Raw genomic sequence first — 15,000 nt, 5'->3', positions numbered from 1 at the left:
TAGGTTAGGTTAGGTTAGGTTAGGTTAGGTTAGGTTAAGTTAGGTTAGGTTAGTTTAGGTTAGGTTAGGTTAAGTTAGGTTAGGGTAGTTTAGGTTAGGTTAGGTTAGGTTAGGTTAGGTTAGGTTAGGTTAGGTTAAGTTAGGTTAGGTTAGTTTAGGTTAGGTTAGGTTAGGTTAGGTTAGGCTGGTTTAGTGCGTAAACAGCATTCCTAATCCGCTATAGCAAAAAAACAAGTTTTCTATGACTACGAAGCGAAACAGATGGATACTATTTGTGAGGTAATACACAGACCAGACAGACAGACAGACAGACTACTAGTAAGTAGTACAGATAATATGATGTGTGTGGCAAAGTGTGTTGAGTTTGGACCAATCTCCAGGTGTATCGTATCGGCAGCATTGATTGACGTTTTTACGAGCGTGCAATATGGTTAGAGGAGCAAATCATAGCTTTGGATAGCGGGGGCACTATCATCGGCTTGTGTTTGTTATAATATTTGACTAGGCCAGGCAGGCAGGCAGGCATGCATAAAACAGTTCGTTACTATTTTGTCTCGTCCACTACGTGTGTGTGTGTGTGTCACTACTACTTAGATGATGGGAGTAGAATTATGTTATATACACACAAGTATGTAAATTGGATAAAGTACGGGTGGATGTATTTAAATAGAAGCGCTAGTGCGAGATACTAGTACTGAAGAGTGCATACTAGTAGTATACATATGTACCCACGGTCAGTAGCGGTAACATGTACTTTAGGCAGAGTGGTACTTGTGAAAACTGGCGAGGGCATAGGGGAATGTAGATGAAAGTAGAAGAGGGTGTAGGAGTGTATTGGCGTGAGTATAGGATGGAGTAAGGTGAGAGTAGAGTAGTAATAGAGAGGGAGTGTAGGAAGAAGAAAGGTGAAAGGAAGAAAGGTGAAGAGGGAGTATGAAGGAAAGCGTGAGAAATGAGAATAAGGAGTAGGAGAGGTAGGGTAATCGCTCTGAAAAATCGTGCTAAAATACTCTTTTTTTTCTAGACTTTTTTTTCTAGACTTTTTTTTCTAGACTTTTTTTTCTAGACTTTTTTTTCTAGACTTTTTTTTCTAGACTTTTTTTTCTAGGACTTTTTGGACCCCATAATGGCAAATTGTTGACAAAATGGCGAACGCGGATAAAGACCCGATTGTGTCTTTTCCGTCGTTCGCCTTTTTTACCACTCGTTTTCAAAGTCGAAATACATGGTATTCTTGACAAAATGGCGAACGCTGAGAAAGAAAATACGTCTCTCTCTCATCGTTCGCCTTTTTTACCACTCGTTTTCAAAGTCGAAATACATGGTATTCTTGACAAAATGGCGAAGGCGCCAAATAATCGTTGCTAATGACCAATAATTCTACCTTACCATCACGAAAATTTGTGACCTTGAACGATCTGATTACACTGTAAAACTACGAATATTTCGAAAAAATGGCGAAAGCGCCGGATTATCATTGCTAATGACAACTTCTATCTTTCCTCATCGAACATTTGTGACCTTGACCTGATTTCACCGTAAAACGATCGAAATATCGACCGTCGAAGTCCAACTCTTGTTCCCTATTGACGGGTGAAATATCCACTAGCATTTGCAAAAAAATGGCGAAAGCGCCGGATTATTATTGCTAATGACAAATTCTACTGTTGCGCATCGAAAAGTTTTGACCTTGAACTAATTACACTGTAAAACTACGAATATTTCGAAAAAATGGCGAAAGCGCCCGATTATCATTGCTAATGACAACTTCTATCTTTCCTCATCGAACAGTTATGACCTTGACCTGATTTCACCGTAAAACAATCGAAATATCGACCGTCGAAGTCCAACTCTTGTTCCCTATTGACGGGTGAAATATCCACTAGCATTTGCAAAAAAATGGCGAAAGCGCCGGATTATTATTGCTAATGACAACTTCTATCTTTCCTCATCGAACAGTTATGACCTTGACCTGATTTCACCGTAAAACTATCGAAGTCCGACTCTGGTAGCTTATATATATGTATTTTTCAATGTCACGTGACATTTTCAAAAGTACCAAAATATAACGTTGTCTGTGTGTGATAAATAAGCAAATAAACGAATTTCCAAATTTCTAAACAAGTTGTGGTCCTTAAAAGGACCGTTGTTTATTTATTTCTTTCACATAACTGAATAACTAACCGTTATTACCTTACTTGGTCTTGCTGTCAGTTTTCTTGGGCAACAAAACGGCTTGGATGTTTGGAAGAACACCACCCTGAGCTATTGTCACACCCGATAACAGTTTGTTCAACTCTTCGTCATTACGGATCGCCAATTGCAAATGTCGGGGAATTATTCTGGTTTTTTTGTTGTCTCTTGCTGCGTTTCCAGCCAACTCGAGAACTTCGGCGGCTAAATATTCCATGACGGCCGCTAAATACACCGGTGCTCCCGCTCCGACTCTTTCGGCGTAGTTTCCCTTACGTAGCAAACGATGAATACGTCCCACCGGAAACTGAAGTCCCGCACGACTTGAACGCGATTTTGCCTTTCCCTTTACTTTACCACCTTTACCGCGTCCGGACATGGTTAAAAACTGGTTTTTTTTTTTTCGATTTGACACAAAAAAAACGTAAACGTTGCCTTCTAGTGCACGTACGAGACTGATACCGTCGTCCCCGACTGGCCTATATTTATACTAAGCGGCGGACCAATCACGTCGCTCCGTTCGACAAAACCGAGTGGGCGGAGCTTGTAAACAGACTCGCTCGTCAGTTAAAAGGCGGCCGCCAGATCCGTTCACGTTCAGTCTGTATTCGAGCGTCTTGTCGTGTCGTGTGTTGTTTTGTCAATTTTTGTGAGTTTTGTTTGTCTGTTTGTGATTCGTCACTAGTAAAAAGAACCATGCCACCGAAAACTAGCGGTAAAGCAGCAAAGAAGGCCGGCAAGGCCCAGAAAAACATTTCGAAAAGCGACAAAAAGAAAAAGCGCAGGAGGAAGGAAAGCTACGCTATCTACATTTACAAGGTATTGAAACAAGTACATCCCGACACTGGAATTTCGAGTAAAGCCATGTCCATTATGAACTCGTTCGTCAACGATATTTTCGAACGGATTGCTGCTGAAGCTTCTCGATTGGCCCACTACAACAAAAGATCGACCATCACGAGCAGAGAAATTCAGACTGCCGTCAGGCTGTTATTGCCCGGTGAGTTAGCCAAACACGCAGTCAGTGAAGGAACAAAAGCCGTCACGAAATACACTAGCTCCAAGTAAATAGTTTTTCGACCGTAAGTACACTATCCTGTATTAAAAAAAAAAAACCAACAACAAAATCGGCTCTTCTCAGAGCCACAAAAATGTTGAATTAAAAAAAAAGAATTTCGTTTATATACGACGTATTCTGTTAGATAAGAAATATCGGTCAAAACGTGCTTATCGGTGTTTTTCGATCTAGATAACAAATATCGGTCAAAACGTGCTTTTCGGTCTTTTCTGATCTAGACAAGAAATATCGATCAAAACGTGCTTATCGGCGTAAAATACTGATATTTTCACGTTTATAAGTCACGTTTTTCGAACTTTGTCGGAATGATCATAAATCGATTTATTTCACCGACTGAGAAATAGATATCAGTATCTAAATAAAACCCGCCCCGTGTGCAATTTCTACTGATATTTGCACGTGGTGTTTTACCTACCTACTTAACTAACTAACCTATCTGAGTATGTATTATCTCTCAGCTTTGATACAATACACACCACTGTGATACTACTTGTACTTAATTAGTATACCTATATACCTATACACACTGTACCACAACAAAAAGTGTTATAATAAAATAAATTGGTAGAAATAAAATTGTAAAAACGACTTTCAATCACGTCACGATAAGTAACGGATCGTAAAAAAAGGTAAGGGCACGTATATTGTTATCACGTCCTATCTCCAAAAGAGCAGATAAGTAACGTATCGTAAAAAGGTAAGGGCACGTATATTGTTATCACGTCCAATTACCAAAAAAGCAGATAAGTAACGGATCGTAAAAAGGTAGGGGCACGTATATTGTTATCACGTCCAATCTTCAAAAAAGCAAATAAGAAACGGATCGTAAAAAGGTAAGGGCACGTATATTGTTATCATGTCCAATCTCCAAAAGAGCTGATAAGGATGGGATAGCCTATCTATCTGAGTATGTATTATCTCTCAGCTTTGATACAATACACACCACTGTGATCCTACTTGTACTTAATTAGTATACCTATATACCTATACACACTGTACCACAACAAAAAGTGTTATAATAAAATAAATTGGTAGAAATAAGATTGTAAAAACGACTTTCAATCACGTCAAGTATGTTGTGGTTCTTAAAAGAACCGTTTTTTTTTTTGTTGTCGTTTGTTCACGTCAATAAATCGTCGTTACGGGTTTTGGAAGGTGTCTCGTTCAAATTTAAGCTCGTTCACCTCTGATGCGTCGTGCCAATTGGATGTCCTTCGGCATGATGGTCACCCTTTTGGCGTGAATGGCGCAAAGGTTAGTGTCTTCGAATAAACCGACGAGATAAGCTTCGCTCGCTTCTTGCAGTGCCATTACGGCGGAACTTTGGAATCGCAAGTCGGTCTTGAAATCCTGGGCGATTTCTCTGACTAGACGTTGAAATGGTAATTTCCTGATTAACAATTCGGTACTCTTCTGGTAGCGACGAATTTCACGCAGAGCTACGGTTCCGGGCCTGTAACGATGAGGTTTTTTCACGCCACCCGTAGCGGGAGCACTTTTTCGGGCCGCCTTAGTGGCCAGTTGTTTCCTTGGAGCCTTTCCTCCAGTAGATTTACGCGCGGTCTGCTTTGTACGGGCCATTTTATTGTTATTTTAGATAAATCACTAACGATACGCACTCGAACGCGATTAGGCACTGTCTGACGCGTCGAGATATCGAGCTCCGGTTTTGTTGGGTCGGCTCTGGCGCCGATTGGTCGAAACAGTACAAAGGGGGCGGAGCTTAGCGAAGGAAACAAAACCGGGTCGACGTCGGAGTTCTCGATCAGTTCTCGGCGTACCTTGTTGCAGTAACGTGCTCGTCGTTGTCGTGTCCATTGGTGTTTTTTGTGTTTTTGTGTGTGTAAGAGTATTATTAAAAGCTTTACAAAATGACTGGACGTGGTAAAGGAGGAAAAGGATTGGGTAAAGGTGGCGCAAAACGTCATCGTAAAGTTCTTCGTGATAACATCCAAGGTATTACGAAGCCAGCTATTAGACGATTGGCTCGACGTGGTGGAGTAAAACGTATATCAGGTTTGATTTACGAGGAAACTCGTGGTGTGCTAAAAGTTTTCTTGGAAAACGTGATCAGAGATGCGGTCACCTACACTGAACACGCCAAAAGGAAAACTGTCACCGCTATGGACGTCGTTTACGCTTTAAAACGACAGGGACGTACTCTGTACGGTTTTGGAGGTTAAATAAACTGTTATTTTTGATAATTAATTAATGCCCATGCATGATAATGACGTCTCTGCCGTGATGATTGCAAAAAAAAAAAATCGGTTCTTTTAAGAACCACAAACCTTAAAAAAAAAGAAACATCGTTTTACTTGAGGTACATACCTTTGTTGTGTGGGGTTGCTTATGGTTTTGTTCAAGTTTTGTGTAAGAAAACGAACAAAATCGGTTACTTAAGGTACATACCTACCACCTCCTGACCCCTTATGTTGTGTGATTGATTGTTTTTGTTTTTCCTTCCTGTTTTTAGTTGGCAAACGATCAATGAGTATACACATACCTACCTACTTTGTTGGAAAGGTTTTTTTTTTCTTTTGCATTTTGTGTTAGAAAACGAACAAAATCGGTTACTTAAGGTACATACCTACCACCTCCTGACCCCTTATGTTGTGTGATTGTTTTTGTTTTTCCTTCGTGTTTTTAGTTGGCAAACGTTCAATGAGTGTACACATACCTACCTACTTTGTTGGAAAGGTTTTTTTTTTCTTTTGCGTTTTGTGTTAGAAAACGAACAAAATCAATTGGTTACTTAATAATAGCATATTACGATATTAAATGGCAAAAGAAAGGCGCGTACATTTGTAAATTTTCTGCCCGACCGAAACGGATAAATATAATATATCGTTTCTATACGTTTATTGCGTTGCGTAGGTATAGAAGAAAAATCATAACGAAAAAGACAATGTTGAACCGAAACTCGAGTTAGTTTTGACGGTGCAAATTCTGTGGCGACATGCGACCGGTTAAACATTTTTTTTTCAATTAAGGCGTATACTACTACGTTTGCGTTCGTTTTGCACGTGAGAATATGAACGATTGCACTTATTAATGGCTAAAAAACGTCAATAAACGTTTATTTTATTATATTTTTGTTCAAGTAAAGTACGAAAGTGTTTAGGAATAGCGAGACTGGTCACTTTCCAAGCGATATTTTACATTAATATCGTAATCGGACATAGTACAGAGCCCGCCTATCTTGTAGCTTATAGTTTTGGAAAAGTTTTCGAACGACGATTAAGTGAAAAATGCGTTTTTCTATATTAAAATAATCGACTAGAAACCAACTTGAGTAACATACAGGCGGCATAAACGACGTCGAACCGTGTCGGCTGACGGAGGCGCACCGTTCCGTACTCCGCACGACCCCTAAACAAAAGTCGACGCAAACATTTTTCTCTCTCATTTCGCAGTAAACCATTGGCTTTAGCACGTACGATCGTCGGTCTGTGTTTGTTTTGTGTTTTTTCTATATCGAGTGTTTTTTTATTCGTTCGTATCATGGCCGATAACGACGCAGCGCCTGTAGCATCCACTCCGCCGGCTAGTTCGCCGTCGAAAAAAGAAAAAAAAAACGAAAAATCCCCGTTCGAAGCCGAGCCATCCTCCGACTTCAGAAATGGTAACGAACGCTATCAAGGGATTGAAAGAGCGTGGTGGATCATCACTGCAGGCCATCAAGAAATACATAGCTGCCAACTATAAAGTGGACGCGGAAAAAGTAGCCCCATTTATCAAAAAATATCTGAAAGCGGCCGTAGCGAACGGTGCGCTAGTGCAAACGAAAGGTAAGGGAGCGTCGGGATCGTTTAAATTGTCCGCTGTCGGTTCGGGATCGGCAAAACAACCTGCTAGCGCAGAAAAGAAAAAAGTTACGAAAAAGGCGGCTAGTAAAAAATCGCCTTCGAAACCGATCAGTGAAAAAGTGAAATCAAAAACGGTTGTTAGGACGAAAAAATCTGCTGCTGCTGCCGCCGCCGCCGCTGGAGCTGAAAAGAAAACCGCCGCCGTAGCAGTTTCGACTACTACGACGAAAAGTCGTGCCGCTCCGTCCGAAAAGAAAGCAGCGGCTAAGAAAACTGCCGCCCAAGTTGCAACCGTTACCGTGACCGCTACTACGCCGAAGAAATCTCCTTCCAAGGCGAAGAAATCAAACAAAGCTGGACCGACCAAAAAACCGAAAGCTCCCAAACCAAAAACCGCAAAGTCTACTGCCGCTGCCAAGGCGAAAAAAAACGACTTCACCCAAAAAGAAGAAGTAATTTGTCGTGGTTGACGCCGTGGTTGGTTTTCGGCTGCAAGAATGCAACTGCTACGTCCGATACGTGTCGCAGATCTCGTCGTACATACTATGTTATCAGGTACATATCGGCTACTGGAGTCTACGACTAATATAACAAAAGGTTCTTTTCAGAACCACAAGTTTGAAAAAGCGAAAGATTAATACGTTAGATTTAAAATTTATTAAAGGCTTAATCAATGTTAGTTACAATTACATGTTTTGCTTTATTATCGTGTGATGCTATTAAGAGAATCATAGCTAGTCCCGCCGTTTACCATCACAATTGACATTGTTCAACAATAATCGAATGTTACATCAACGATATACGTAATGTATTACATTACGAGTTCTTGCCTTTAGTAAAAGTTAAAAAAGTTTGGCGACTGATTACCGGCCGGAGACGCGGTATCACTTCCGTGTGCACTTCTCCGTTCCGTAACCCTTCGTTTTTTTATCGGCCGGAGACGCGGTATCACACCTTTTTACGATCCGTTTCTTATCTGTTTATGTGGTAATTGGACGTGATAAAAATATACGTGCCCTTTACCTTTTTACGATCCTATCCTTATCTGCTTTTTTGGAGATTGGACGTGATAACAATATACGTGCCCTTACCTTTTTACGATACGTTACTTATCTGCTTTTTTGGAGATTGGACGTGATAACAATATACGTGCCCTTACCTTTTTACGATACGTTACTTATCTGCTTTTTTGGAGATTGGACGTGATAACAATATACGTGCCCTTACCTTTTTACGATCCTATCCTTATCTGCTTTTTTGGAGATTGGACGTGATAACAATATACGTGCCCTTACCTTTTTACGATACGTTACTTATCTGCTTTTTTGGAGATTGGACGTGATAACAATATACGTGCCCTTACCTTTTTACGATACGTTACTTATCTGCTTTTTTGGAGATTGGACGTGATAACAATATACGTGCCCTTACCTTTTTACGATCCTATCCTTATCTGCTTTTTTGGAGATTGGACGTGATAACAATATACGTGCCCTTACCTTTTTACGATACGTTACTTATCTGCTTTTTTGGAGATTGGACGTGATCACAATATACGTGCCCTTACCTTTTTACGATACGTTACTTATCTGCTTTTTTGGAGATTGGACGTGATAACAATATACGTCCCCTTACCTTTTTACGATCCTATCCTTATCTGCTTTTTTGGAGATTGGACGTGATAACAATATACGTGCCCTTACCTTTTTACGATACGTTACTTATCTGCTTTTTTGGAGATTGGATGTGATAACAATATACGTGCCCTTACCTTTTTACGATACGTTACTTATCTGCTTTTTTGGAGATTGGACGTGATAACAATATACGTCCCCTTACCTTTTTACGATCCTATCCTTATCTGCTTTTTTGGAGATTGGACGTGATAACAATATACGTGCCCTTACCTTTTTACGTTCCGTTAATAATCGTTTTTACAACCCTTTATTTTTACGCCCCCTTATCGATTAAGTAACATATAACCCGAAAATCGATCGAAAAATGTGACGATCGACCGAAGCGAGACTACCCATCGACGGTATAGTTCGGATCGAGCCAGACGGCCGGACGTGCAATCGAAAGGGTTAGGCGCCTGACTTCCGGCCGGAGTCGCGATATAAACTCCGGTCGCTTTAACGTGGAGTTTCCGGTCTGCGACTGGTCTCCCGCCTGGAAGCGAGTGGGTCCTCTAAGTCCGTTGATTTCCGATAGCGATTGTTAATTATGTGAATTAAAAGTTTCGTTCGTCGGATTCTTCGTGTGACTGGTCGACGATATAGACTACTCGAGCCCCTTCCGAGTTCCGTTTCTTTTCGATGCGGCGGACGTATTTCTTCTCGCTTTTTGGGGAGATAGCCGACGCGCTGAATTTTCGGAACAGTTCCTACAGCGAGATCGCGGACTCGGTGAGCGTGGTATGCGTTACGGTCCAAATGCGATTAAACCATAGCACGAATGCCGTTTTCTTTTTTAGAATCCGGAAGAGTGCTTTAACATTTGCGATAACTCTCTACGTTCCGAGCGAGAATATTTTTAATATAGACGTAACGATCTTTCGAGATTCCCGTGTCGCTTTCAATCTAGCGAAGGGTCGAGAGAATGTCGTGAGGTCAGATGTCGAGCGACGTTTTACGTTAATACGCGTATCCGAAAGCAGCGTCTCTTTCTGCGTATCGTACATACGGAAGCGAAAGGGCTGGGCTGCATATTCGGTAAATAAAAACGCGTTTGTTGACGGAGTCGTAACGACGAATTATTGTATATAATCACCGAAAAAAGACGAAAACTCTAGTCGTATGTTCGATGTGTCGACCGATAATTTCTGGCAGTGTTGAAGCGCATACACAGACACACAAAGATGCAGAAGTAGTTGACAAACGATAAAACGACGATAACGATGATCTTAGAAAGTAGCGATGATGACGATGACCCACCGATTACATAAAAATCGAGGCATCGAACAAACGTCGTCGTATTCTAAGTAGTTGTCGTCGACGTTACACATGTCGATAATGATAATGCGTCGTGTCTGTCGCCTTCTCTTAAAATTGCTAGTATCGAGACGACGCCAATATATATACGACTACAAAAGAGTTTCGACTTAAAGGCGACGTATGTTTACCGAGCGTGGCATCTCGAACGGTTCATATCCGCTTCTTGACGCACAAATCACGCCAGGAACGCTTCGTTCCTTTTTTGTCGACGTCTTCTCTACTACGATAATAATATGGCGTTAACGACAAAGTGTAAAGGCGAGTAAGAAACTATTTTCTAAAAACTCGCTTTAATTTTGTCGTGTCATGATTTGTCGTAGTAGTGGGACGCTGTTCGTCGAACGTATGTCACGAGTAATAGCAGAGCGACGTCATTGTTGTTATTGTTGTCGTAGTCGTCGTCGTTGTCGCCATCGTCTATATGGTCGATCGTCTATCTCTTTTCTATCTAGTCTTAAACCACCCGTGCAGGTCGTTGGTTGACAGAGAAGAATAAGCTTGTTGTGACGATCCTTTATACGATATGACTGGTACAACACAGACTCGACGACTCGGCACGAGACGGCACGATCGATCGCTCGCTCGCTCTAGCGCAACGTTTCGATGGATAAGAACAGCTCCCTGGTTGATCCTGCCAGTAGTCATATGCTTGTCTCAAAGATTAAGCCATGCATGTCTCAGTACAAGCCAAATTAAGGTGAAACCGCGAAAGGCTCATTAAATCAGTTATGGTTCCTTAGATCGTACCCACACTTACTTGGATAACTGTGGTAATTCTAGAGCTAATACATGCAAACAGAGCTCCGACCGGAGACGGAAGGAGTGCTTTTATTAGATCAAAACCAATCGGTGGCGGGTTCGCTCGTCATCGTACAACTTGGTGACTCTGAATAACTTTACGCTGATCGCACGGTCCTAGCACCGGCGACGCATCTTTCAAATGTCTGCCTTATCAACTGTCGATGGTAGGTTCTGCGCCTACCATGGTTGTAACGGGTAACGGGGAATCAGGGTTCGATTCCGGAGAGGGAGCCTGAGAAACGGCTACCACATCCAAGGAAGGCAGCAGGCGCGCAAATTACCCACTCCCGGCACGGGGAGGTAGTGACGAAAAATAACGATACGGGACTCATCCGAGGCCCCGTAATCGGAATGAGTACACTCTAAACCCTTTAACGAGGATCAATTGGAGGGCAAGTCTGGTGCCAGCAGCCGCGGTAATTCCAGCTCCAATAGCGTATATTAAAGTTGTTGCGGTTAAAAAGCTCGTAGTCGAATTTGTGTCTCGCGCCGCTGGTTCATCGTCCGCGGTGTTAACTGGCGAGTCGCGAGACGTCCTGCCGGTGGGCTTAGCTCGCGAGGGCGGCCCAACTCAATCCTGCCGCGGTGCTCTTCATTGAGTGTCGAGGTGGGCCGGCACGTTTACTTTGAACAAATTAGAGTGCTTAAAGCAGGCTAAAACTTCGCCTGAATACTGTGTGCATGGAATAATGGAATAGGACCTCGGTTCTATTTTGTTGGTTTTCGGAACCCCGAGGTAATGATTAATAGGAACGGATGGGGGCATTCGTATTGCGACGTTAGAGGTGAAATTCTTGGATCGTCGCAAGACGGACAGAAGCGAAAGCATTTGCCAAAAACGCTTTCATTGATCAAGAACGAAAGTTAGAGGTTCGAAGGCGATCAGATACCGCCCTAGTTCTAACTTTAAACGATGCCAGCTAGCGATCCGCCGACGTTCCTCCGATGACTCGGCGGGCAGCTTCCGGGAAACCAAAGCTTTTGGGTTCCGGGGGAAGTATGGTTGCAAAGCTGAAACTTAAAGGAATTGACGGAAGGGCACCACCAGGAGTGGAGCCTGCGGCTTAATTTGACTCAACACGGGAAACCTCACCAGGCCCGGACACCGGAAGGATTGACAGATTGAGAGCTCTTTCTTGATTCGGTGGGTGGTGGTGCATGGCCGTTCTTAGTTGGTGGAGCGATTTGTCTGGTTAATTCCGATAACGAACGAGACTCTAGCCTGCTAACTAGGCGTATTTTGACATCCTAAAGGCCGGCCGGCTTCGGGGTTCGCTTCGTTGTCGTGCTCGGTTTTTACTGTCGGCGTACAAACATTTCTTCTTAGAGGGACAGGCGGCTTCTAGCCGCACGAGATTGAGCAATAACAGGTCTGTGATGCCCTTAGATGTTCTGGGCCGCACGCGCGCTACACTGAAGGAATCAGCGTGTCCTCCCTGGCCGAGTGGCCCGGGTAACCCGCTGAACCTCCTTCGTGCTAGGGATTGGGGCTTGCAATTGTTCCCCATGAACGAGGAATTCCCAGTAAGCGCGAGTCATAAGCTCGCGTTGATTACGTCCCTGCCCTTTGTACACACCGCCCGTCGCTACTACCGATTGAATGATTTAGTGAGGTCTTCGGACCGATACGCGATGGCGTTTCGGCGTCGTCGATGTGTCTGGGAAGATGACCAAACTTGATCATTTAGAGGAAGTAAAAGTCGTAACAAGGTTTCCGTAGGTGAACCTGCGGAAGGATCATTACAGTGTGATTAAATTACACGTTTGAAGAGTCTTCGGGGTGAGGAGGGGAGAGTATTGTTGCGATCGCATTGAAACGATTTATCTTTCTCTCTTTCTCTAGCTCTCTCACTTAGACTCTTCTGAAATTTTGAACTAAGCTGCTTCGGCTCGCATTATTCTGTGTGGTGTCGACCAAAACACGCGAACGCGTGCTCCGACCGTTGTAAGAACGTCCGTATCGAAGGTCCGGTTTCCGGTCGACGACAATTAAACTCGTAGAATCGCACGTTATTTTGATGTGCCGATAACGAGTCGATAAGATCGTCGCTGTGGAATGCGGTTGCCAATCGAACTGGTTGACGTTTTGTGGTTTTGCGGAGCGGTATATACGCGATCGAAACGTGTAGGCATCGTTGATCGGATTGCGAGCGTCGCAACGTGAAACGAGCTTCCTCTGTGTTGTCGTTCGACGTTCGTCGACGTTTATCGTCATCATAATCATTGTCGTTGCATCGTCGCAAGTGTCGTCGTCCGTCGCTTCGTACGTATGCGAGAGAGATGACCACTCTAAACTCGACACCGTTAGTGAAATACGTGTGACGAGAGAGTGTGGCCACATCTCCTCGCTGGTAGAAGTGCAATGTGACAGACAGACAGACAGAAGACGACAATGACGATGACGTACGCGACGTATCGTACGTGTACGACAAACGTATAGAGTGAAGAAACGACACGTCTAAACATTTCGACGAGAGACTTTGAAGAAGAGAGGTCTAGAGCGTCGTCAAGCGTTAACGGAATTCTGAAAACGCGAACGTACTCGGTCTAAACGAGAGATTATGTATGTGTGGGTACTGCGGCCGTGCGGATCGATCAAAGTTCCTGCGCGTATGCACGTTTAAAGATTTACGCCCGCACGCAGAGAAAATCTCTCCCGAGACGATCGCGTCCGTCGATACGCTTCGGCGCACGATTAAAGGACCGCTGTTCGGTCTCTCCGTCGAAGCGGGCGCCTTTCGGTGTTTTATTACCGATAAGTAGCGCTCTTGCGACGTACGCATAAATAAAATAACACCTACCTTTTGAATAATATGGCAGGCGTTAATATGCGATAGAAACGTCCGACGAAAGAGCGCTTAATCGGTATACGAAACTGTATCGAAAGGCGTCCGTTTTTTGCCAACAATGGTCACCCGTAAATCGTTTGCTTCGATACACGTCGCTCGACGACGACTCGTCGCTATAAAACGAACGTTTTCTAAAAGATTACCCTAAACGGTGGATCACTTGGCTCGTGGGTCGATGAAGAACGCAGCTAATTGCGCGTCAACTTGTGAACTGCAGGACACATGAACATCGACAATTCGAACGCACATTGCGGTCCTCGGATTCTGTTCCCGGACCACTCCTGGCTGAGGGTCGTGTCTATTTTAAAGACTGCTCGGTGCTCGATCGTCGCAACAAACGACGAACGCACGCAGAGCGAGTTGAACGTATGACGCACGTAATCGAAGAGACGCTACGCCTCGATAATGAGGCGATGCGTTCGATAAGGTGCGACGTTCGAAAACGCGATAGCGGTTCGACGATCTTAAAGCTCGCTCGGTAGATTTCGGCGATGGACGATGAAATAAACGACCTCCGTTAGCTAAACCGACGAGCGATCGCTTCGAACGTAAAGCGCGCGTTTGTACGCGTCGCCGACGACACATCCAACACACTATATGACGAACGAGCGGAATGGCTTAGCACGCTTTGCCGAAGCGCGTACGTAGGAACGATCGTCGTGTCCGATATCATCTCTATGAAGAGTTGAAGAAGACGTCGGATCGATGCTACGATTTAAACGCGGTATCGGAGTGCGTCGCCTTCGATTGTAAAAGCTCGTCCGGTCTTGTGTGAACGCGATAGTTTGTCCGTTGGCGATCGAAACGCGTACGAACGATTTTGGCGCACCAAAATACATTATATTATTTTTTCGACCTCAGAGCAGGTGAGACTACCCGCTGAATTTAAGCATATTATTAAGCGGAGGAAAAGAAACTAACTAGGATTCCCTCAGTAGCTGCGAGCGAACAGGGAAGAGCCCAGCACCGAATCCCGCGGCCGACATCGGGCGCCGGGAAATGTGGTGTTCGGGAGGGTCCATTATCTCGAGATCGCGCGGCGCGTCCAAGTCCTTCTTGAACGGGGCCATAGCCCATAGAGGGTGCCAGTCCCGTAGCGACCGTTGCCGATAGCGAGAGGATCTCTCCTTAGAGTCGGGTTGCTTGAGAGTGCAGCCCTAAGTGGGTGGTAAACTCCATCTAAGGCTAAATATGACCACGAGACCGATAGCGAACAAGTACCGTGAGGGAAAGTTGAAAAGCACTTTGAAGAGAGAGTTCAAGAGTACGTGAAACCGTTT

The 15,000-nt window shown here is 43.9% G+C and overlaps 5 protein-coding genes, 2 non-coding genes and 1 pseudogene across 7 annotated transcripts; 6 read left to right on the top strand and 2 right to left on the bottom strand.

Annotated features, from left to right (window-relative positions):
- Positions 1-2,125: 2,125 nt before the first annotated feature.
- Positions 2,126-2,662, bottom strand: LOC145739452 (histone H2A). The gene has a single exon (XM_081994869.1). It carries the CDS (start codon positions 2,570-2,572, stop codon positions 2,195-2,197), a length of 378 nt encoding a protein of 125 aa, XP_081850995.1. The 5' UTR covers positions 2,573-2,662; the 3' UTR covers positions 2,126-2,194.
- Positions 2,663-2,783: 121 nt separating this feature from the next.
- Positions 2,784-3,345, top strand: LOC145739453 (histone H2B). The gene has a single exon (XM_081994870.1). It carries the CDS (start codon positions 2,890-2,892, stop codon positions 3,259-3,261), a length of 372 nt encoding a protein of 123 aa, XP_081850996.1. The 5' UTR covers positions 2,784-2,889; the 3' UTR covers positions 3,262-3,345.
- Positions 3,346-4,347: 1,002 nt separating this feature from the next.
- LOC145739450 (histone H3) lies at positions 4,348-4,930 on the bottom strand. Its single transcript, XM_081994868.1, has one exon. It carries the CDS (start codon positions 4,850-4,852, stop codon positions 4,442-4,444), a length of 411 nt encoding a protein of 136 aa, XP_081850994.1. The 5' UTR covers positions 4,853-4,930; the 3' UTR covers positions 4,348-4,441.
- A 98-nt stretch (positions 4,931-5,028) lies between these two features.
- LOC145739454 (histone H4) lies at positions 5,029-5,558 on the top strand. Its single transcript, XM_081994871.1, has one exon. The coding sequence runs from the start codon at positions 5,143-5,145 to the stop codon at positions 5,452-5,454; it is 312 nt and encodes a 103-aa protein (XP_081850997.1). The 5' UTR covers positions 5,029-5,142; the 3' UTR covers positions 5,455-5,558.
- Positions 5,559-6,687: 1,129 nt separating this feature from the next.
- LOC145739449 (uncharacterized) lies at positions 6,688-7,693 on the top strand. The gene is given in 3 exon segments (XM_081994867.1): positions 6,688-6,843; positions 6,845-7,499; positions 7,501-7,693. Coding segments are annotated over 3 exon segments (759 nt in total). The 5' UTR covers positions 6,688-6,772; the 3' UTR covers positions 7,534-7,693.
- Positions 7,694-10,688: 2,995 nt separating this feature from the next.
- On the top strand, positions 10,689-12,614 carry LOC145739458 (small subunit ribosomal RNA). The gene has a single exon (XR_014181042.1). It is a non-coding gene; the product is annotated as a small subunit ribosomal RNA (ribosomal RNA).
- A 1,246-nt stretch (positions 12,615-13,860) lies between these two features.
- LOC145739455 (5.8S ribosomal RNA) lies at positions 13,861-14,015 on the top strand. The gene has a single exon (XR_014181041.1). It is a non-coding gene; the product is annotated as a 5.8S ribosomal RNA (ribosomal RNA).
- Positions 14,016-14,572: 557 nt separating this feature from the next.
- LOC145739459 (large subunit ribosomal RNA) overlaps positions 14,573-15,000 on the top strand; it is a 2,800-nt pseudogene continuing 2,372 nt past the window's right edge.

Source organism: Ips typographus, unplaced genomic scaffold, assembly GCF_016097725.1.
Source record: "Ips typographus isolate SLU unplaced genomic scaffold, UJ_Ityp_2.0 IpsContig186, whole genome shotgun sequence".
In the NCBI taxonomy this organism is placed as follows: Eukaryota; Metazoa; Arthropoda; class Insecta; order Coleoptera; family Curculionidae; genus Ips; species Ips typographus.
Note: the sequence above shows the minus strand (reverse complement) of the source record. Positions and strands in the feature narration are given on the sequence as shown.

Bases quoted from the DNA above. Each gene is read 5' to 3' on its own strand.
- LOC145739452 (XM_081994869.1), bottom strand. From the start codon at position 2,572: ATGTCCGGACGCGGTAAAGGTGGTAAAGTAAAGGGAAAGGCAAAATCG.
- LOC145739453 (XM_081994870.1), top strand. From the start codon at position 2,890: ATGCCACCGAAAACTAGCGGTAAAGCAGCAAAGAAGGCCGGCAAGGCC.
- LOC145739450 (XM_081994868.1), bottom strand. From the start codon at position 4,852: ATGGCCCGTACAAAGCAGACCGCGCGTAAATCTACTGGAGGAAAGGCT.
- LOC145739454 (XM_081994871.1), top strand. From the start codon at position 5,143: ATGACTGGACGTGGTAAAGGAGGAAAAGGATTGGGTAAAGGTGGCGCA.